Source organism: Symphodus melops (genome assembly GCF_947650265.1).
Source record: "Symphodus melops genome assembly, chromosome: 5".
In the NCBI taxonomy this organism is placed as follows: Eukaryota; Metazoa; Chordata; class Actinopteri; order Labriformes; family Labridae; genus Symphodus; species Symphodus melops.
The window spans coordinates 3,235,038-3,257,342 of record NC_136695.1 but is presented as its reverse complement, the minus strand read 5'-3'; the positions used below and the strand labels follow the sequence as shown (position 1 = coordinate 3,257,342).

At 43.6% G+C, this 22,305-nt stretch overlaps 1 protein-coding gene across 4 annotated transcripts in view; it reads right to left on the bottom strand.

Annotated features, from left to right (window-relative positions):
* Positions 1–22,305, bottom strand: part of LOC306823715 (glutamate receptor ionotropic, kainate 2) — a 231,826-nt gene that overhangs the window by 20,842 nt on the left and 188,679 nt on the right. For all 4 annotated transcript variants that reach the window (XM_079343484.1, XM_079343481.1, XM_079343483.1 and 1 more), the window contains one exon: positions 9,834–10,059. In XM_079343484.1, the coding sequence (XP_079199610.1) occupies positions 9,834–10,059 (226 nt within the window). The remainder of the gene's footprint in view (positions 1–9,833; positions 10,060–22,305) is intronic.

Here is a 22,305-nt window from a genome sequence, read left to right as displayed (position 1 = left end):
AATGAGGATGATTTTACCCGTGAATGTGAAGTTGGCCTGTTAGGGAGTTAGCGTTAGCTTGTGCTAGCATGTGGTGGCTTATATACAGTCTTTGGTAGGTAGCAGCAGTGTGCTCGTCTTGGTGACGATAACCCAGCGAGGACGGGCTCTGTTTGAACATTGTGTTTCCAAGCTACAGAGAACATTTCTACTATGAGTGTATTTCTTTGTGCATTTTCAAAGTTGTTAAAAATTAATGCTAATGTCTAACCATTAGAGTTTCACTGCCCCCGCAGCTCCAAAAACACTCAACTAATAAAGCTAACAGACAACAACAGGGCTCATTATTGCCCTCCCTCCACCTGTGATACCTCCTAATTAAAACCCGCTGCCACGCTTAGTGTGTGCTAATGTTTTCACCGTGAGCTCTTCCCTTGACTCCAGGGTTCAAGGTCCCCAAAGCAAGACTTGAAGAACATCCTAACCATGTGAGAAGTCTGAAGAGCACACGAAACACATCCCCTCCTCCGTCTGTTTCCCCAGAAGCCCCTGCACCTCCCTCTCCCCGCTCTTCTTCACTCAGGTAAAGCACTCAAACAGCTTCCGCTGCTCCGCTGGCACGTTGAGCTTCCTGATTAAACCTGAACGCTGAAAGAGAAAAAACACAGCAGAATCCTGCCATACTCCCACTCCCTCAACCGCTACAGTGTATACACAACAATCAGGATGCTAATGCCGCTTGAATTATTTAAAAAAACTAATAACGCCTATTATCGCAAACACTTAGAATGAACTCTCCCCGGAGCACGAGCAGGAAAACATGTTTAGATGAGAAAACATTAACAGTTGGCTTGCTCCGATGGAGGGGCATCTCTGGGATTAGTAGTTAGTATGCACAGTCGGTTTAGCAGCGGTATTATGTAGTGGACCCAAAAGAGCCCAGCGGTGACAATGATCAGCCATCGCTGGCCTCCGAGCTGTGAGCTGCAGCGCTCAGCCTCGTGTCTGTGCGGCTGCAGTCACAAGGCCATGTTCATTCTCTTTAACATCTCTGCCGTCCTTCATCTCCGCCCAAGGGCTCCTGCTATCTAACTCTTTATTTTAGAGCCAGCCAGCCAGCGTGGTTCAAAAGCATCTATCACCATGGTGATGGCGAATAGGAACACACACACTCTGGTTCTCCTGCTGCCAGCTACAGTAAATCCCCTTTCCCTTTAGCTCCACGGCGGAACGACAAGCCACGACAAAGACACAGGCAGCCTTGAAATTGGGCCAGCTCTGCGCAATCACAACCAACTCACAGAGACCTCGGCTGTGATATCACAGGCGAGATGAACACGAGCGCCGTGTCAGGGAGTCGAGACCTGTTCTGCACGGTGCCACTCACAAGTGTTGTAGCACACGTTCACACGGACGTAAAATGGGTGAGCGATCACATCTGCCTGCTGACCCACTGAGATGAAACTAGAGTTTCTTTGGTATCGGATCCTCCAGCAGCTTCACACGGGGAACCATCTGAGCTCAGCTTCCATACCTGAAGGCTGCACAAACACCACCTGCCTTTAAACTCAGTCACATATATAGTGTTCTCCACTGTCATCCAGCAAACACAGGAAACTAAATCAGGAACCTCGACTAAAGTCTGCCAATCAGAGAGACGACTTCATCTGCACAGACGAAAACTGAACAGGGCGGATAGGGCCGAGGGGGAGCGATGGAGGAAACATTTAGCGTTGGGCGACAATCGCTCACCGATGGATAATGATCTCATTGGTGCGTCACGACCTTTAGGGGGTTTTTTTTGGGGCGGGTCTCAATGATGCAGCTGGGTTCTTCGCCCTTTGTGCTCGAGGGATATGAAAGCACGTTTGAGTGTTTTAGGATCTTCAGTTCATCCGGTCGATCACACATGACTTCAAGCTCCTACAGTATGGTAGGTTGGCGAGCGATCTGTGCCCTCGTCGTACGATGACATTATCCCTCGATGCCAGATTTGACTCACAGCTCGGTCCGTTCAGAGATTTTATTTTTGTGATGTTGAGAATACGACTTTTGCACGCACACAAAAGAGATCTGATGTACTGCTTTGTCTTCAGGGGGCGCCACGATTGAAGCAAAACTATTTCACATATAAGCTGCGTGTAGTATGGTACTGCTAATCTAATTTCACAAATGACATCTTTGCAGTTCTTGACATACTCATTGGTGAGATATGAGAACATGGGAGATAGACATTAAATCAGGTTATTTATAATGTGTGAGGCTGTAAGTGACAAGAATCCAACGATACTTGGCTGTCGAAACATCGGATCAGTTTCTCCTTCGTCGTTTGGTGGCAACGTAGATAAATGAAAATGTGATGTTTTCCTTGTCGAGTCTTCAATAGAATATGTTCATTTGTGAGCTAAAAAAAAAAAAGGGATCTAAATGTGTGCCCAAAACAAAAGCCACTTAATCCTCCAATTCAGGGAGGAGTGGAGCGAAACGTGACGGGCCATCTGAATCCAGAGTTAAGACACATAGATGGAATCTGCCTGATGAAAGCCAGAGCTACAGCACTGAGATCTGCATTGTGTCCAATGACGGTAAAAATACACATCCAATAGGCTGTGATGCCTGACACTTGTGAGTGTGTTAAGATGAGTAACTAACAAAAAGAAAAGACGTGAGTGCTGCTAAAAGTAATTATTATATATTCACTAAAATCAGTGTCGTTTATTATTCTAAAGTCGCTCCTGATTGGCCGTCTTTGTCCAGTTAAGTCCCTTCTGCAGATCTGAGATTGAGGCGGTGCTCGTTACACATTTGTTTTCTCTCAAACTGACAGCCGTCACTTTCTAATGAATGGAGAAACACAACAACACAATGTTGTGACAGTAATCGGCAAACACGCTCATTTGCATTTCAAACAAGTCACTAAAGGCCAAAATGTGCCGCTGCAGCATCACTAACTAAATCTGACATCACTCAGTGCAGAGCGGCTGTGCAAAGAGCTCGTGTAGACGAAGGCCGTCTGTGGCGTCGCCACACGTCCTCGCCGAAAAGTTGCACTTGAACGCACCGCGAAGACCACAGTGGACAAGCGTCCAGCATGTTGGTTCTGAGCGTGCTCGAGAGGAAACAACTCTCCACGCCAGCAGGCTGTGGTCCGCTGTTATGATACAAGATCATATCATAACGATCATAAGACAGTGTAGGAAGCTCACTGATGGAGAATAATGTGTAAGAAAAAGTTGAAGATGTCACTTGCGTTGTCTTTTAGTGGAAAAAGAAAAGAAGAGGAGAAACTGCAGTAATGGGTGAAAGAATGGAGACGACAGCAGCAGACTCCAGGGGCTTTCATAAATCTGTGTCGAGAGTTCAAGTTACAGGAACCCTCAAAACAGCCAATCAGAGAGGAGAGATTCCTCTCACCGCCTGCCGAGTCAAACAGGCCAAAAAAAAGGCCAACGGGTAGAGACGGAGCTGGACACACTGAAAACTAGGACGACGACCTCTCACTGACCGTCCAACGATGGCTGACGGCCGACAATCTCCTCGGTGTGTCAGAGCCTTAAAAGGGCGTTCACAAAATCTGATTCTTTGCCAGCGTTCATTGATTTAGTAACACGAGATGTTTCACAAAACGTCGTATAGGATGGTCGTGTGATCTCGCTGCTCCAAATGTTTCTGAACAACTGAAGAGGATGAAATATAAATACTGAGCTACAGTCTCACACAGTGTTTTTATTGTGTGTTGCAGTGGTTATGTTGTACTGTCATGAATGAATGTCATGGATGTGTTTTATATTATTTGATGGAAACAAATAAATAATCACAAGCTGTCTCTTAAACTATTGAACACCAGTTAGAACATCTATGAACTCTCAAAGTACAGAAACAGTGAGGACACCCAGCCTTCAAACCATTTCTTCAATATGAATAAAAAACAACAGAGATCTCTGTAGGTGCAGAGCAGTGGGGCATTGTGGGTAAGCGGCCTCAGGTCACTGCGTTGGACTTCTTTTATTTCACAGAAACGCACTCCGGACTGGAGTTTATGAAGTGAGGCTGAAAGTGCAGAGGAAAAGACGGGTGGAAGGACGGCGTCTCTCTGACACTTCCTCCCTCCTGCCCTGTTTGATTAATGGGGTTAGGGTGAGAGCTGATGAAGCTAAATGAAGACTGATCGTCATCAGGGAGGGACGCAGAGGGAAAGGAAGGATGAGGGATAATGCACAGCCTTCAGGGGAGACGAGACACAAATAAAACCTGTCATGGAAGTATAGACAGTGACTGCATTCAATGACCTCATGTTAATACCCAGATGATTTCAATAGACACTATCATGATCAATATTAAACAAATACAGACAGAATCCTTCTGACTAAGTTGTGAGGAACACATCATATCAAAGATGGAGTTGGTGGCACTAAACCTTCAAAGCCTAATCTGAACTTGAGCTTCCCCGGCTGATCGTCACGTTCTGGTCGCTGTGGGGAAGATGCACAGAATGGAAATTATCGTGATGGAAAGGTAATACTTTTTTTTTTTTTTTTTTTTAATATTTATTTTTGGCCTTTTCGCCTTTATTATGATTGAGAGAGGAAGATGGATAGAGGCGGAAATCAGGGAGAGAGATACGGGAAAAGGAGCCACAGGCCGGACGAGAACCCGGGCCGCCCGCGCGAGGACTACAGCCTCGCTACATGGGACACGCACGCTGCCGCCGCGCCACCAGCGCCCCAATAAATGCTTATTTTAACCATGATGTTTTCAGTCAGGTATAACTAAGAGTGACCAGATACCCTCCCTGGACTACAATGGGGGGAAAAACTGCATTTTCAGAAATAAAGTAAATACTGAAATAGTCCAAAAACTGTGAATAATATCACAAACACGTGTCTCAACTCAGCAGCTTTTTCAGGCCATGGTTTTATGGTAACAGATGTAAATTTAAACTCTGGTTCTACTGTTTGAAAATGTGGTAAATGGAGCTCTTTAATCCAAAGTGATATGCCTCTCGTCGACCTCTTCACACCCACACAACCAACGGCTTCCTTCTCCCAAACACAGCCGGCCAAGTCAAGGACACTCCAGCGTGTAATGGACAGACCTCTCTGCAGGTTTTAGTAAAGTTTCTGTTCCAAAAATGGGTCCTGGAAAGGTTTCTCTGATGGAGGATCAAGCTGCTTATATTGCTTATATTTAATATGTGGTATCGTTTTTTACATTGAAAACAAATAACTTGTACAAAAACCTTTATAGCTCTCTGGAATAATTTGGAAAAAAAGATGAAATAAGAAGAAGCTGAGAGACTCACATCTTTGTTCCACAACAACACCTGAACTGTGTAAATGTTGATGTGGAAATCAACAGAGAAGAGTCAGGTAGTAAACACACCATTAGCTATAAATAACAGCTGGGAGGTGAGCGGAGTCTGTCCATTACAGAGCTGAGAGAGCTGTCAAGGTGTTGAGCGCTGAGTGCCGCGGCTCCATCAGAGCCTGAGTGCTAATGCAGGCCGACACCTACTTTCTGTTCAAGCCAATGGGATATATGCTAAATGGCCCGGCTACATGGGAATACAGGCTGCATATGGTAAAGGCTACTAAAAGGGTAGGATTAGCAATTTAAATACCTTGTTCTGGCTGCATGTGAATGTGCCACCAGGGAGAAATGATGCTAACACCCCTCCTTTCTACAGCACGGACAATCTGTGTGGTGCACACGCTGCCACAGGCACTTTCCTTTCAACCTGTGACCAACCAGCATGTATGGATGAATAAATGCATGGATGGGTTTTAATGTGTTTGTGTACAGACATATAGGCTCACATGTACACACACACACACACACACACACACACACACACACACACACACACACAATAGAAAAAAACAGGTACAAACAGCTCCGACACAACTATCCCTCAATGATTGCACTACAACAATCTATTTAGAAAACAACCGGCCATTTAGAAAAACTGAAGGTACAGATCAGACATATCATGTTAAGGTTATTTTTCCCTTTTGTCAAAAAAACAAACAAACAAACAAACAAACAAAAAAAACAGGGTGAAGACGTGATTTTAGCACAGAGTTAACTGTCTTCAAAATGTCCCCTGTGTCTCATTGTGCTCCCTGGTTTGTGAATGCAGAGTCCACAGTAAGATAGGTAATCAAGAAAGTCCGCACACACACCCACACACACACACACACACACTCACACCCACACACACACACACACACACACACACACACACACTCACCCCCCGCAGGGTTTAGACACCAATCTAGCACCAATATACTTGAACCTCTGAATGTTTTCCTTTTGCTTTGTGCTCTCTGGTATGTGAGTGTGCAGAGGGCCTCAGTAAGATAGGTATGCAAGTCACAACACACACACACACACACACACACACACACACGCATGCACACACGTTCAACATAAACACACAATTGTAGTAGTGCTCATGATAAAGCAAAAAAGGAAATAATGGGGTTTATTCATTTTATTAACATGCACCCTGTTGGTTACGTGGTCTTTCCTTCTGAATGTGTAACAATGCAGGTCCACTGTGTGATGCATATAGACACACACACACACACACACACACACACACACACACACACACAGAGAGAGTAGCAAACCTTCAAAAGGAGCATATCTGTCAGGTAATGCAATCACGCAGAGCAAATATAGCCTACCTCCACTGTTTTCACACACTGCAAAACAGTCACTCAAATTACCTTGTGAGGCTGACCAGCAGAGCATACACAAACAGCAGCCAGCGACCTTGCCAACACTCACAGTCCCGGAGGACATTTCCCTGATTTGTCAGGAGCACGCTGGATATCATCTATCGTCCACAGAGAAAGAGCTGCAGAATTCAGATATCCGCTGTGTGTGAGGCCTCTTCATGTCAACAGATCTCACTGTTTGGTAACCTTTCATATTTAAGCTTACAATGATGCACCATTTGTCAGGCTGCATTTGGGAGGCGTGCGAAAACTGTGGTTAAGAATATCTTAGTCAATTTAAATATAAGGGCGGCTGAATACATCGATCAATTAATACATAGAAAGAAAGTGAATTTCTGTGATTTACATTTTAATCATGGATGAATGTTTTGGCTGGTTCTGGCTTTAAAATGTCTGATTGTTGTGACTGTTAAACAAACAAACCCAAAAAAAACAAGAGGACTTTGGGATATTTTTTAAGACTTAATGATTGTTCACGTCCTTGCAAAAATAATTGTCAGATTAGTCATTAACCAAAATAATTATTTGTATCAGAGTCACAGTTTGACATAGTGTGGAAAAAGAAAATAATAAGTGGTAATAAAAAGTGACTTTCAGAGTCACCTCCTCCCTCAGTGCTCCAACTGAGTGCAGATATTTCTACACCTGATCTCCATCCAGATATGCAGATAGCCAAACGTTGATTTGGTTTTTGTTGTTTTGAAGTGTTTTATGCCAAAATGCTCTCCTCCGACCTTCAGTTTGAGAAGTTGATTGGTTCTCCCTAAATGTAACCTGAGTCTCTCTCTCCACATGGTGTCAGTGTTAACGAATGGACAGGGAGGGGATCACATGAGCCTCTGAGCCAAACATGAACAAGCTGAAGTGTCGTCCTTTGTGAACACAGAGCTGACAACAACAAGCACAGAGGGAGTTTAACTTCACTGTTTTGTAGAAAGGCATTACTCACTGATATGTTTCATTATTGTGTTATGAATGTAAATGTCTCCCTTTTTAAATCATAACATTTATAGTGAATATATTTTTGGAGAGAAGTTAAAGGAAGAATGTTCGACTTTCTGCTCCAGTAGATGTCGCTCTCGGGCTCCAGCATGAAACCAAAACAAACTGCTGTTTGGCCACGCCTCCGCTATTCTGAAGTGTCCACTCTCCAACAGCGACACACCTCCAACTCCTCTCTCACTGACACAAAGGACTTATCCATGAGAATGCATCATAATTAAGCTCCATTAAGCGCCAGACAAAAACTGTACTTTGCTCAGGCTGCAGCTGACTGTGGCCTGCGCTGTTGTTAACATGCTAACGTTAGCACACTTTGGCTAACTCGTAGCCTCGTATTCAGATAGATTGACACAGAATAACTGTTACCTAGAGACACTTGTGTTACATCTTAATAAACAGTGAGCAGGTTATATTCTTCTTCTTTTCTCTAGTCCTCGATGTAAACAGCTTTTATACTCAAGACCGTCCCGTCCATGTCGACATGATGATCACAGCCCGTTAATCCATGATCCATCTGTAGCGTCGCCCTACAATGACTTACGCTTCTCACTCATTGTAGACAGTGATGTCCCAGAGAGACATTTACACAGGTTATACATATACATACTGTATATATCTGCTCTATTTATGTGTAAAATGTTGCACATTCCACCTCTAGAATTTTCCAGACTCCTGTACGAAACATTCAAACTCGTCCAATTAGCTTACTACCAATCTGCTTCTGGTCTTCAAACTGTTGAAACAATGTTATAATCTCCATCCTCCTCTAAGTGAATTTGATGAAGAGGAAGCTTTTGCACATGATTACCAGTTTCTCTTCTCATTCTGACTCTGCAGAGTCTTTACCAGAGTTATTCTTCTCAGTGTGTTTGTAACCGGATTATGACACTCTGCTGCTGAGCCCTGTAATCAAACGTTGCACCTCCACACACACAACGTGTAATGTACCACCCTCCTTATTCATCCCTCCATTTATGTGACAGTGTTACACTCTGCCTGCTGGAGATAGCCCCAGGATTTTCCCTGCTAAGTATTTCCTTCTCCTGGATTATCCCCAGGGATGCATTGCAGCATAAACACAAGGCAACACAGTCGCACACATTTAACTTTCAACTGTAGAATTTTACATTTTTATGGACATTTTCATGCCATGCAGTATCCTGTATGCCAAGAACTGATTATATAAATGTTTCACTGTTTCATCTGCTGCTACTACAGGTGATATTTGGAGAATAAGAGAAGGATAATCATATCTTAGTAATGGGAGCAGAAGCAGATGGATTTATGCTGCCCTTCTATGCAGATGATGCACAGCCTTATCTCAACAACAGCACAGCTCCAACCCTGTCTGTTTGCCCACTCTTAACCTTGACATCATCAGACTTTATCCAGAGCTAATGGTCAGTAGTGATTCTGATATCTGCTGAGGCCATAGGCAAAAATCAATTGGTGGGCCCTCCAACCAGCGTTTATCACCATTATGTCCGTCAGAGTCCCAAAGCTTCCTTTTTCTCTCGTCAACAGACAGATCATTTATCTTCATTTTTCTTTGTTTACTTTTATTGACAAACTTTGGTTTTCACTGCAATAATGCATGCAACACTTAGCAGGGTAAAGGAAGTTTGTGAGCCCTCAGGGGCCCCCTACTGGTCTCGGTCCCCCCAAGCAGTTTCCTGCCTAGCCTGGGGACAAGCAGGGCCGCTGCTTATGGATCTTAACCTCGATGTGGAAGCTTCTGTAAAGCACTCCCATTCAGGTCATACATGGAAATCTTCACCTAATCCACTCACAGCCAAAGAAAAAAAAACCTCCTGGATCTTGTCACTACTCTCTGACCCTTATCTTCTAACTGGACTTATAGCGTTGGATCTTGTTCAGTGTACCCAGCAAACTCATATTGTTTTCTATGCATGTGTTTTGTAATCATTTAAGTGTTTTTTGAGCTTTGACATTTTAAGATCGTGAAAGAAACTGGCCTCAGAGGAGTGATATGAAACTAGCCATGCTTAAAAACACTTGGAATTTCATCCAAACTTTTGGTTCCACGATGCAATCACTTAAAGTATAGTTTAGCTTTTTGACACTTAAAACATTCAGTAGTGTACTTACCCATTGGGGTGCCAACCCCGTAGGCTTTGGAGTCAATAAGGCCTCCGATCTGGGTGAGGTTACAGTTGCGCTGAGTGGCAAACTCGATGGTGGTGGACTCCATGAGGAATGCGTAGTCGGAGGTGAGCACACGGTGAATGCCCTCGTCAATGTTCTTCACCATCACTGAGTGCCTCCGACTGCTCATGAACTCCCACATCTTATCATACGTGGAGATCTTTGTTTTCTGTGAGGAGACAGGCATCGTGAGTAAGAAAACAAATCTGTATAACTCCATCTAAACGTGTGATATGTACGTATTACAAAAGATAAACTGTTTTGCTGATTGCGATGGTTGGAGGTTGATGAAGAATCATTTATTTCCCGGACGTTCAAATTCTCAGCGACAAAATACAAAGAGGCATAACTCATTTAAAAACTGCCAATGTATGCAGCTCTATCTTAGCTCGCAGACACATTTACATTCAATTATTTCCCAAATTTCATTAGAAAAACACGTCATTTGCTTCACTTTCTCTGCAGCTCCAGCAGCCCTATATGCCTTCTGTCTGCCTCAGTCATTATCTCCTGTGGGGAGGAGGAAGGCTGGAGCAGGCGGGCATGCTAAACAGCAGCTGCAGTGTGATTTTGTACGGCCTCGCATGCTATCACCAACAGTTAGGAGCAGCAGCAGTGATGTCGGCAGCAGTGTGCCTCACTTTCTACACCTGTAATCACGGAGAAAAATCCAGGAGCACATTACTCTCTAGGGGAGCTGATTTGAAGGCATTTTTGAGGCCATTTGAAACCTAATTAAGTCACATCTTCAAGGTCCTGCCCGCCATTATTGTGTGTAATGACTTTTTGTGGCTGGTCGATATTTTAGATCAACTGGGTGATTTGCGGAGTGCCTATCAGAATCTTTTGGAGTCACCCTTGACAAATCAGGCGATTGAGCATGCAAGCTTCAGACTGCTGATAAGGCGAGAGCAGTGGCTGTGAATACACGGCGAGCCAGATAACCACCTACACTCCAAGAGAGGCCGGGAGCCAACGCAGGCTTTTCCAGAACCTCCACAGCTGAATACGTTTAAGCCATGCACAGATCTTGGAAAACACAGTGAGTACACATGATGAATGGCTGTCAAACTAAAATAGCAAGAAGTCGAACATAATCCATCCGTAGCGTCGCAAAATGTGTCATAAAAGTCAGACTGAATCAGTCCTTCAGTCACACCAACGAACACGTCTTAAACGTCGCCTTCAAGTTTTAGTGCTGTCCTCTTGTTAGAAGAAGTTCCCTGTATATACAAAAAACAACAACAATTGGGTAATCACTTCATCACATAAAAGTGCCTGAAAATTTGCAATCTACAATCTTCTCCGGTATTCAGTTCTTGGCTATAGCTTTTCACTTTTTGTTCTGATTGTCCTCGAATCACACAGACTCTGTTATTATGTGCTGAAAGACCTCCAGCTGTGTGTAAAGCAGCAGTGAGTGATGTGGCGTGAAGGGGAGAAAAAGAGCCAGCAAAAAAAACAAAAAAAAACACCCTCAGCCTTTAGTTAGATCAACATGTCTCATGTGCAAATCTCTCTATTACTGTGCGAGTAACTCTTTACACTGATTTGAGTCATGTAATCGCTTAAAATAACTCACAGTTGAGTCGATTTTCTTCTCAGATCTCTTCGTCTGTAAGTTGAGACGACGATATATTTTGTCGATATCACATAATCTCGTCAAAGTGTCTTTAAAGTCACCTTCACGTAAATTGTGAATAGAAAGACGTGTGTTGATATGAGTCTGTATAAATGATGGACAATAAATCACCTGGCTTCAAGTGAAGCCAAACGATGTCGGGTAGAGATCAAACGTTAACAAATGGGACGTGGCTCGATGTCATATCCACATGTTCATATGTTCTAAACATGTGGATACGCTGCTTTAATAAGCAGCTCGCATCCTGACAGCTGTGAACAGAGTGCGATCTGTGAAGAAGGCCGAGCTTAATTCAACGGTAGAAAAAAGTTTCTCCACAGTCAGTCTGAAACGGTCGAGTGTTGGCTTTATTATTATTTGTGCTTATTGTCCAAACAGTTCAAGAACAGCATTCAGTTTTGAAGAGGCATGCACGCTATTACAAGAATAATCCGCTCCAACGTCAGATGGTAGAGAATCCTCGAGTTATTCTGCTCTTACAGAACCATCGGAAATGTATTCATGTATTTATTCACAGCAGAGGCAAAGCCAATGCTACAGGCACTGAGGGTTGGGTTCGGTGCCTAATCGAGCTTTACCCCTAAAGTCCAGATCGTTGACTAGTGTGATCGCTCCACCTGGCACACTTTGGAGAGGTGTGCTTCGGCACAAGTTTTAGTTCAATCCTAATTCCAAACAGACCTCCACAGTAGAAGAAAGCAGAAGAACTGAGTCTTCGAGGTCTTAGCCATCAAGCTATGAAGCTTTTTTAATAAGCATTCAGGGCACAAGGTCCAAACAAAGCCTTCTGCTCAGTCTCTGTTTTATGCAGAAAACACATTGAAATTCCGAACACGACCCTGAAGTCAACTTTGGATTTGGAGAATTCCCCCGCAGGCCCTGTCAGACAGTTACACCAGCCGTCCGCTGAAAGTTCAGCATCTCGTCTGAAAACAAGACAAGTTAATTGTTCTGCTCGAGTCTCTTCTCTGTGTAAAGCAGAGGAGTGGGTTTGGGTCAGCAGGTTCTGAAACATCACGTAACCCCTCGTAGAAGCTATGGAGCGCTGTTTTCCAGCCAACAGTGCCGACTCGACAAAAAAAAAAACCCAAATCAAACTAAAGCTGCTCTCTGGGACCTGAGGGAGCAGGAAACAAAAGTGCACAGTAATCATCCCAGCTCTGGAAATCAAATCGCAGACTTAATGAGAGCAGACTCATCTAACATGATAATAACGTTGGATTTGCTTCTATTTACTTAATGATATTCATCAGATGCTGTGTGCAGACTACAGCAGGTTCCTGTGAGATTTACCAAGTTAGTTTTCAGGTCTTTAAAGAAGCTTGCTTAACTCGGGATACGTTACATTTGATGCATTTTCACCGGCATGCACAAAGTCCTCATGTCAGGGGTCAGACGTTCGTAATAGTTTCACCTTCTTCCAGGAAATATGTTGATACGTGATGATTTAACAACCCGCTAGCTGGGATCAACGACACGACGACTCCGATGGACAACGCCAGTTTTAACTTCAGCCATAATAATAAGAGATCTTGCTGAGATTTCACTGTTCACAACAGGTTGAAAGAATCCTTAAAGATGCAATATGTACACTCTCAATCAAGTACTATAATAACAAAAGGTGACATTAAGGCAGGTGGGGAATCATGGGAGTTCTCTTTGCTACTCCACTGCTAGAAACTGGACCTTTGACTAAGACAATGGTAATGGTCTGGGAGACCCCCAAAGAGCAGACTTCATCGTACGTACCGGTGCAGATCACAGGCCAGATGTCATCGTACTGTCGTTTTTTATTTAAGTTGGAATTTCCCCTCCAGGTAATTAAAAGAGGATTTTTAAATCTAAATATTTGTGTTGAAGCCTCAGGACGTTAGAAGAGTTAAAGGCTTTCGTCTTACAGTCACATTACCTTCTAACAACATGAACTGATGGGACTGAGAGTTGAAGCTGCCCTGCACAAAAAGAGTGTTGTTGCTCCTCTTTGGATTCATTAACCATGAATGCTGCGAGACACTTGATCCACTAGTTTTAGTAGATAATAAAAGGAAAGTACATTCACCGTATAAATATTTAATACTGGTCTCATTTTACTGCATTTTCAGATGCCTTGTACTCCTTGCCCTCTAATACATGACTGCAGTCCTTCCTCTCACACAGCCTTCTCTGCTTCTCCCTGACCCCTCTCCAAGAGCGCCGAATCTTTGACAGGCCTTTGTAGTCCTGACACAATGAATCATGCATGTGGACAAGGACACACACACACTGTCGGACAGTCGCGCCTTTAAAGCATTTATTGCGTCATGCTGGAATGTATGCAGCTGAATCAAGAAACCTTAGGCAGAGCATGAAAGAGGAAAGCAGCCTTACATCACACTTAAGAACGTTTTATACAAATGGAGTTAAAAAAACAACAACAAGCATTTGAAGTTCTGACTTTACAGGAATAAGACCAAGAAACGTCCAGCTTTTAAGACAGATCTCATCACCCAACAAAGGGGATGGATGGTGTGTTCAGTAGTTTAATGTTACGTAGGTACTGTTTGTTGTAGCTGCTATAAGCTTTTGGGTGAGTTTGACTGTCCATCCATCTTCTTCTGCTTTTCACACGTCGGGTCGTGGTGGCAGCCAGACTTCCCTCTCCACAGCAACGTTTTCCAGGTCCCCTTGAGGGATTCCAAGGCCTTCCAAGGCTAGATACATAATCCCTCCTGTGAACTCCAGGTCTTACCTGGGTGCCAGGAAAACCTCAAAAGGAAAGGTGCCCGACCCACCTCAACGGACTCCTTTTGCTCCAGTAGCGGCTCGACTCCAACGTCCCCCCCAAATGTCTGAGCTCTTTACACGACCTCTCAGGCCGAACCCGACCGACCTCCAGGGGAAACTCATTTTGGCTGCTTTGTTTTATAAGAATCTTTGTGTGAAAAAGGCTCTCAGATTCTTTCCTGATACAAGTAATCCTTTGATATTCAGTGATGAGCAAGCTTCTGGTAAAATGTAGTGAGCAAAGCTCCCAGTTAAAAAATAAGATCTTCTTATCATTTCTTATCCTTTAGAAATCAACTAACAACAGACGTCAAACAATAGACCAGTCTGAGCACAGATGGCCTAGCAATTAAGTGCACGCATGGACTCAACAAAGTAAGAGTGACGTCACCAATGGGTGTCTGAAGGACTGTTTGGGAAGCCCTTCCATGGCGGTGGCCATATTGGAAATGCTGACTATCAAACGTTCTGTCAATCTAACAACAGACGAAGAGCTGCCAGGGTCAGGCCTTCAGCCGTCTGACAAACAGCTGCAACATGGCAGCTTGCAGTCGACTCCATCGTTCAATAGTTTCATTTCATACTGTGCAAATGTGTTTTTTATATTTCTGTGATATCTATTCATAATTTACAACGCTGCTACATGTAAATAACCACATGCTACCATACATATCTTACCTGAATCTAACTCTGTGATTGGATTCTAACCTGTACTAACACACTAACATCCTGACACTTATTCTAACCTGTACTAACACACTAACATCCTGACACTTATTCTAACCTGTACTAACACACTAACATCCTGGTACTTATTCTAACCTGTACTAACACACTAACATCCTGGTACTTATTCTAACCTGTACTAACACACTAACATCCTGGTACTTATTCTAACCTGTACTAACACACTAACATCCTGGTACTTATTCTAACCTGTACTAACACACTAACATCCTGGTACTTATTCTAACCTGTACTAACACACTAACATCCTGGTACTTATTCTAACCTGTACTAACACACTAACATCCTGGTACTTATTCTAACCTGTACTAACACACTAACATCCTGACACTTATTCTAACCTGTACTAACACACTAACATCCTGGTACTTATTCTAACCTGTACTAACACACTAACATCCTGACACGTATTCTAACCTGTACTAACACACTAACATCCTGACACTTATTCTAACCTGTACTAACACACTAACATCCTGGTACTTATTCTAACCTGTACTAACACACTAACATCCTGACACTTATTCTAACCTGTACTAACACACTAACATCCTGGTACTTATTCTAACCTGTACTAACACACTAACATCCTGGTACTTATTCTAACCTGTACTAACACACTAACATCCTGACACTTATTCTAACCTGTACTAACACACTAACATCCTGGTACTTATTCTAACCTGTACTAACACACTAACATCCTGACACTTATTCTAACCTGTACTAACACACTAACATCCTGACACTTATTCTAACCTGTACTAACACACTAACATCCTGGTACTTATTCTAACCTGTACTAACACACTAACATCCTGACACTTATTCTAACCTGTACTAACACACTAACATCCTGACACTTAGTCTAACCTGTACTAACACACTAACATCCTGACACTTAGTCTAACCTGTACTAACACACTAACATCCTGGTACTTATTCTTCTTTGACACTTTATTCTTTGTTGGTTGGTTAAATGTTTTAATATAGTTGCACTGTCGTTATCTGCTGCTCTGTGTGCCCTTGAATTGTCCCCCCGGGGACAAATAAAGTTTTTTGAATTGAATAATTAGAGTTCCCTTTTTATATTCTTCTTCTGTTGTCTTTGTTTTTAGCTGTGTGCACTTTAAACAGAAGCCAAATAAATGCATTGTAAACTTGTACAATGACAATAAAGGCTTTCTGTTTAATTCTCCAAATGACGCATAACTCACTTCTTTTGGAGCCAGCCCCAAGTGGACACAAGAGGAACTGCATCTGTTTTGCACTTCTGCATTGGCTTTATTTTTGACCCCAGGGGTTTTTACTGGCTGGGTGTGAACAACGTGAAGAGAAACCTCCGGTCCTACAAGCAGGCAGGGTGTCATGACCATCCGATGCAGACCTACAGTGTGAATGAATGTTTTATGCTCCTGTAGAAGACACACGTTTGTATGAGATCAACTTCGCTTCAATAAACACGATTTATTCATGATCTCTGGGAAAACATCCTCACTACCCACAATCCTAAAGAGTCACAGCTACTTCTCTGATTGGTGGAGCCACTGAAGTTCAACACACAATACAAACACAATATATTACAACGTTTTTCAGTATAAACAATCTTCTATCTCCTTCTTCATTTTCGCTTTGTTTTTAAGCGATGATTCAAATGATTCATTGTCAGCAGTATTTGACTCCTGGATAAGAAATATTGATGTTCGGATTTTCATCAATAAGGGATTTGAACGGGCAAACGCCAAGTTTACTCCAGGAACAAGCTGTTGAAAAAGTGGGTGGCGACTATTTAGCTCCATTTCTGAGCTGTGCCAAATGAAGTGGAAAGAGTCACGAGTCAGCCATCAGAACTCGACGTCCTGAACGTGTTCTCTGTTTGAGGTCTAAAGTTCTTCAAAACATTGTTCATGGTTGAAGGCAACTTCCTCACTGCAGTCAATGTTCAGGCAACCACCAGAGGCTGCCTGTCAGGGAAGCTTAGCGCGTTTCAAGAGTTAGATCAAACGAAGAGTGGAGTCGGAGTGAGAGCAGAGTCTCAGAGGCCGGACGTCAGCCCACTGTTTATCACTGTGGTCTGTTCAAGCATCATTCGGGCTGGTCTGCAGCATCATTAGCGGGGACGATCGATGTGGACATCTTACTCTCTTGGTGCTTTAAGGACGCACATCTAAATATCAGCTCTCCAGTGAAGAAAGGTCAAACACACAAAGTCTGAAGAGTTCCTTCTCTGCACACTGTGTCTGTTGTGATTTATTCTTGTGGTTTCAGGAATACGACAAGGAAGTTGAATAATACTCTGCCTCCTTCTACAGTCGATGTAAATATGTCTTAGCGTTATCTGTCCCTGAGCACATTTTACAGAAGTCAAAGTGAGTGTGGCGAAGGTTTTCAACATGCCGCGTGTGTATCTGTACTTTGTGTTAAAGGTTAGCCTTTATGTGTCATTACAGACGCACTCTGCTAGTATTTGTCCAGACTCTTTGCTTTCATGCTCGACTAAGTGGTTTGCATGTTTTTCAAATCCCTCTAATCAAAAGAACGGAGCGAGCGGAGGGGAAAAGGCTCGCTCGCCTTTTCTCTCAGCACAAACAATAAATGAGATTTTATGAGGTGTTCTCTTCTGCCTGACTCTACCTGCACTCATTAGGACACAGTGTTGACACTCAGCTTATGCTAATTCAGGGTCATATTTTCAACTCTATCAGACTGACCTGGGATAAATGTTTGCAACAACAGCTAATCGAGCACTTCAGTGCAGTGCGGGAATCATACTTTCTGTTTTTGAAGGTCTCTCAGACAGGAGAAAGGTTTGACCCGTCCTCCTGTCTGACGATGTCGATCACCGTGTCTGTGCAGCTGAGTGCACGTTCAGACCGGAGGGTCGTGGAGCTCTCAGTCTGGGGTGGAAGTACAGACCTTGAGCTGGTCTCTGCCAGACTACGCTCGCCCCTCTTTAACTTTAACTCAGGACGATTGTAATCACCTGGTGAGGGACAACAGGTCTTCAAAAAGTCGCTCAGCCAAACTGCTCTGAGTCGCCAAGTGCAGCAATACAACATGAGAGGGGGTCACATGGAGGGAAAACTCTGATGATTAGACTTATAATGTTGAGTTTTTATGAAAGAGTACAGTGGTGCTTCCACACAAACATGAAAGTCCAGAAAACGCCACAGAAGCTCCACGTGCAAACGTAAACATCACACAGGCATGTCTTTGAAATGTGGGAGGAAGCTGGAGATCTTCTGAGAATACAGATTTAAGCAGCAGGTGCAGGTTGATGACTTATTTCCTGTGATCGCTGCGCTCTTCATACATGTAACGTGTGTTCTGCTCAGGTGACACCGTGAAGATGCTCTGACACAAAGCTCTGACATGAAAGCAAACTATGGAAGTATAGATAGTAAATATTAACCCCTTCATGCCTGAATTTGTTTCCAAGTATTAAAACCTTGTTTTTACTCGTGTTTCTGCTTTCAAGTATGAAAACAGCACATAAATAGATATTACATCAAAATAGCACATCAAACGGATGTTTTTCTGTCTCTGACTGGTCCTATGACAAACTAATGCTTGCAAAAGGTTCCTAGGTTTGTATTGAAAGTGCATCAACCAGCAGTGGAGGAATACGGACGCTATTTTGGCTGCATTTGGAGCGGTAGCGGTTTGATGCAAATTCGCATCAATAGGCGTCAAGGGGTGAAAGAAGAGAAGCCTGAGGGATGTCACCCATGTCTTACTGCGGAGGGATTTGGAAGTGGGTCAATCGTGGTCTCTAACTTTCAGTCAAGCTAACGACAGGTGGAGCTGAGGCGGGTTTTTAAACCTCCTGACAAACGCCGACCACACAGCTGCAAGTCAAATCAAAACTGATATCAAAACATTCCCAGCCTGCACAGTGTGTGCCGACTGAGTTTCTGTGAACCAGCCTCTAGTGGACACTCCACGAACTGCAGGAGTTTGCACTTCCACATCAGCTCTTGAGGTTGCGGCTTGGTTGTTTACCACGTCATTTCCCCATTGTTCTTTTTCTTCCACATCCTGACCCCTGAGAGATTCCCCCCCCCCCCCTCGCCGCTCTGCACTCTCTCAGGTATCAGCTCAGTAATCTGTATCTGCAGGTTTTAATCCTGAAACAAAACAATCCACTCCGGTTCAGCCTGGAGGCCTGGCGCTCCGTGCCACAGCTACGTAAAACTGGACTGTCTCTGCTGCACACTCGCCCCATTATACACACGAGGTGAGAAAGCAGCACTGCTTTTAATAAGATGTGATTTTATTAGCTAACAAGCTCGGCACAGCGGAGGAGTGTAGCCCAGGTTAATTCATGGAATTTAATTTAGCCTCTTATTTTTCTGTGACCTCAGTGAACCTCCGTAAATTATGATAAATGGGTTTTCATTTTATTTGGTATTTATTTATTAAAGGCAGAGTAGGTAATTTTCTCCAGATACACTTTTTAAGTTTTTGGTCTTTTTGTCTTTATGTCCTGACCCCATGGTCTCTGAATAAGGAACAAAGAAAATCCATCATCTGTAGCAGCTGTAGGCCTGTAATGTCAGATTGAGGGTTAATTTTTAAAAATCCAATCACAGCCTCTCTATCTCATGCATGAAGGAGCCCACACTCAAAGCATGAGTGAAATCCACTTCTGGACCAATGGAGCGAGTGCATGTAAGTGAGGGGGCGTGGCTTTAGAGGCAGCACAGAGGGGCAGGGGGCGTGGCTTTAGAGGCAGCACAGAGAGGAGGGGCGTGGCTTTAGAGGGAGCACAGATAAGTGGGGGCGTGGCTTTAGAGGGAGCACTGGGGAGGGGCGTGGCTTTAGAGGCAGCCCAGAGGGGGGCGTGGCTTTAGAGGGAGCACTGGGGAGAGGGCGTGGCTTTAGAGGGAGCACAGATTATTAGAGGTGTGGCTTTAGAGGGAGCACTGGGGGGGCGTGGCTTTAGAGGGAGCACAGAGGGGGGAGGGGCGTGGCTTTAGAGGGAGCACAGAGATGAGGGGGGCGTGGCTTTAGGGGAGCACGGGGAGGGGGTGGTGAAGATGAAGAACGGAGAGGATGCTACTTTAAAACGCTAGTTTTCAAAAAAGGCCAACCCTGCCTTTGACTTCCTTATCTCGTTCTTATAACACTCCACCTGAAACTCCACTAAAATCTATCATCCAATCAGAGCTCAACACACGGTTTACAAGCTCACTTCTTCTCATGTCATCCAGCCCGTGGTGCCACAAACAAATGTTTATTTCTTTTGGATGGACCTAAAAAAAAAAGAGCCTTTACAGGTTGGACAGAGGACATTTGTTTTTTTTGCTATTTAACTTAAATGTCCATATTGATTTGTGTCTATTGAAAATAGTTTTATTGTGAAATGTAACTATTATTATTTAGACTTCCCTGGGTTTGGATTGTTGTTGGTATGCACACATTCAGGCTCCGAGGGAGAGACATTATCTAATTTCTTCTTTTGTTAATTTGAGTGAATCCTTCTTCAAATACACTTTAAACAAAGGCCACATGCTACACAAGTCTGTTTGCTTATTCAATTATTCAGTGTTATTGTAGCAGCTGTCCACAGGGAGCATCCCAGCTAGGAAGACTAGTGGTACGCTTCAATGCTTCAGAGAGCGTCCGGCGCACACATTAACATAATTATCCTCCATTAGACTTGTATTTAACAGCACAAGTCAATAATTACCCAAACATGAGCTGTTTTGTCTTTTTTATCTCCCAGGTTTGAGAGCTACATTTTATGCGTGTGCTCGCAGGATAACACAGGTGATAACTCTGATCTAAACACAACCGTGTGTTTGAAACACCTGAGCACAGAGTGTGTTTACCAGACTGCCTCTGCATTCACCCGGAATCATTAATAAACACACAAACAGAATAAAAAATACTGTAAATATAAGAACTAAAAGCAACAGTGGAGTCAGACTAATGTCATTTATGTATTTAGCTTTGTACGTTTAGTTTTGTTTAATTTCTCACAACAAAACCGAGCTGTTTATTCTGACTGACTCGTTCTCTCGCACCTTTTCACCTGCACCCACCTTCCCTACGCTCACTGCAGCCTGCAGTTTGACTTCTTTCTACTTTAAAGGCTTCATTCAAACTATTCAAACCCTCACTACACTCTGCTGCCTTCAGGGCCCTCAGGTACAGCACCCTCACTACACTCTGCTGCCTTCAGGGCCCTCAGGTACAGCACCCTCACTACACTCTGCTGCCTTCAGGGCCCTCAGGTACAGCACCCTCACTACACTCTGCTGCCTTCAGGGCCCTCAGGTACAGCACCCTCACTACACTCTGCTGCCTTCAGGGCCCTCAGGTACAGCACCCTCACTACACTCTGCTGCCTTCAGGGCCCTCAGGTACAGCACCCTCACTACACTCTGCTGCCTTCAGGGCCCTCAGGTACAGCACCCTCACTACACTCTGCTGCCTTCAGGGCCCTCAGGTACAGGGCGCTCCCACTGAGGACAAAGAGGGCCAGCTCCAGCTTCCTCCCCACCTCCATCCGCCTGTCAAATGGCTGACTGTGACTGTGATCACTTTTTGACCTATTGTTCTTAATCTACCACTGCTTTTAATCTATTATTGTTTTAAGTTATTTATTAGGGACTTCATGACCATCAGAATTTTAATGTGTGAATGGTATATGATGTGTCTCGTGTTTCTGTACTGGCGCTTTCCCTGCAACGAAGTTCCTAACGGATAAATAATGTTTATTTGATTTGATTGATTCAAACTATCATCTTTTACTGTCCTGAGCTCAAACGGTCATTTAGCTTCCCACTTGAAATCATTTGCTGTTTTATGATTGATGATGATTTATTGTTGAGCATGAAATGGTTTCTTCCAGTTAGGGCGTGGTGTCAAGCGGCGTATGAAGGTAGATTTAGAGTTGTTGGTGACAGCTTGTTTTGTTTTCTTTCTTTGTTTATTTGATTCGATGAGGTGGGACTTTTGTTTTGTGCTATTTTTGGTCAATAGATGAACCACTTTATTTTTGTATCAGCAAAAATCAACAGACACACTTAAATCCCTGTTTTAATGTTGGCTTACAATCTGTAATGTTACATGACACACAAGAGGCTTGATTTGAACCCTGCAACGACAGGGTGGGGGGCGTGGCCTGATTCAAGGCTTGTTACAGCCAATAAAATGTCATGAATTTGACGTCTTTGAACTCGAGGGGACAGGTGTAGGTGTTGTCTGAAGACAACTGGACAGGGCTGGGTCGCTTGAAGTTGAAGGATTAGCATT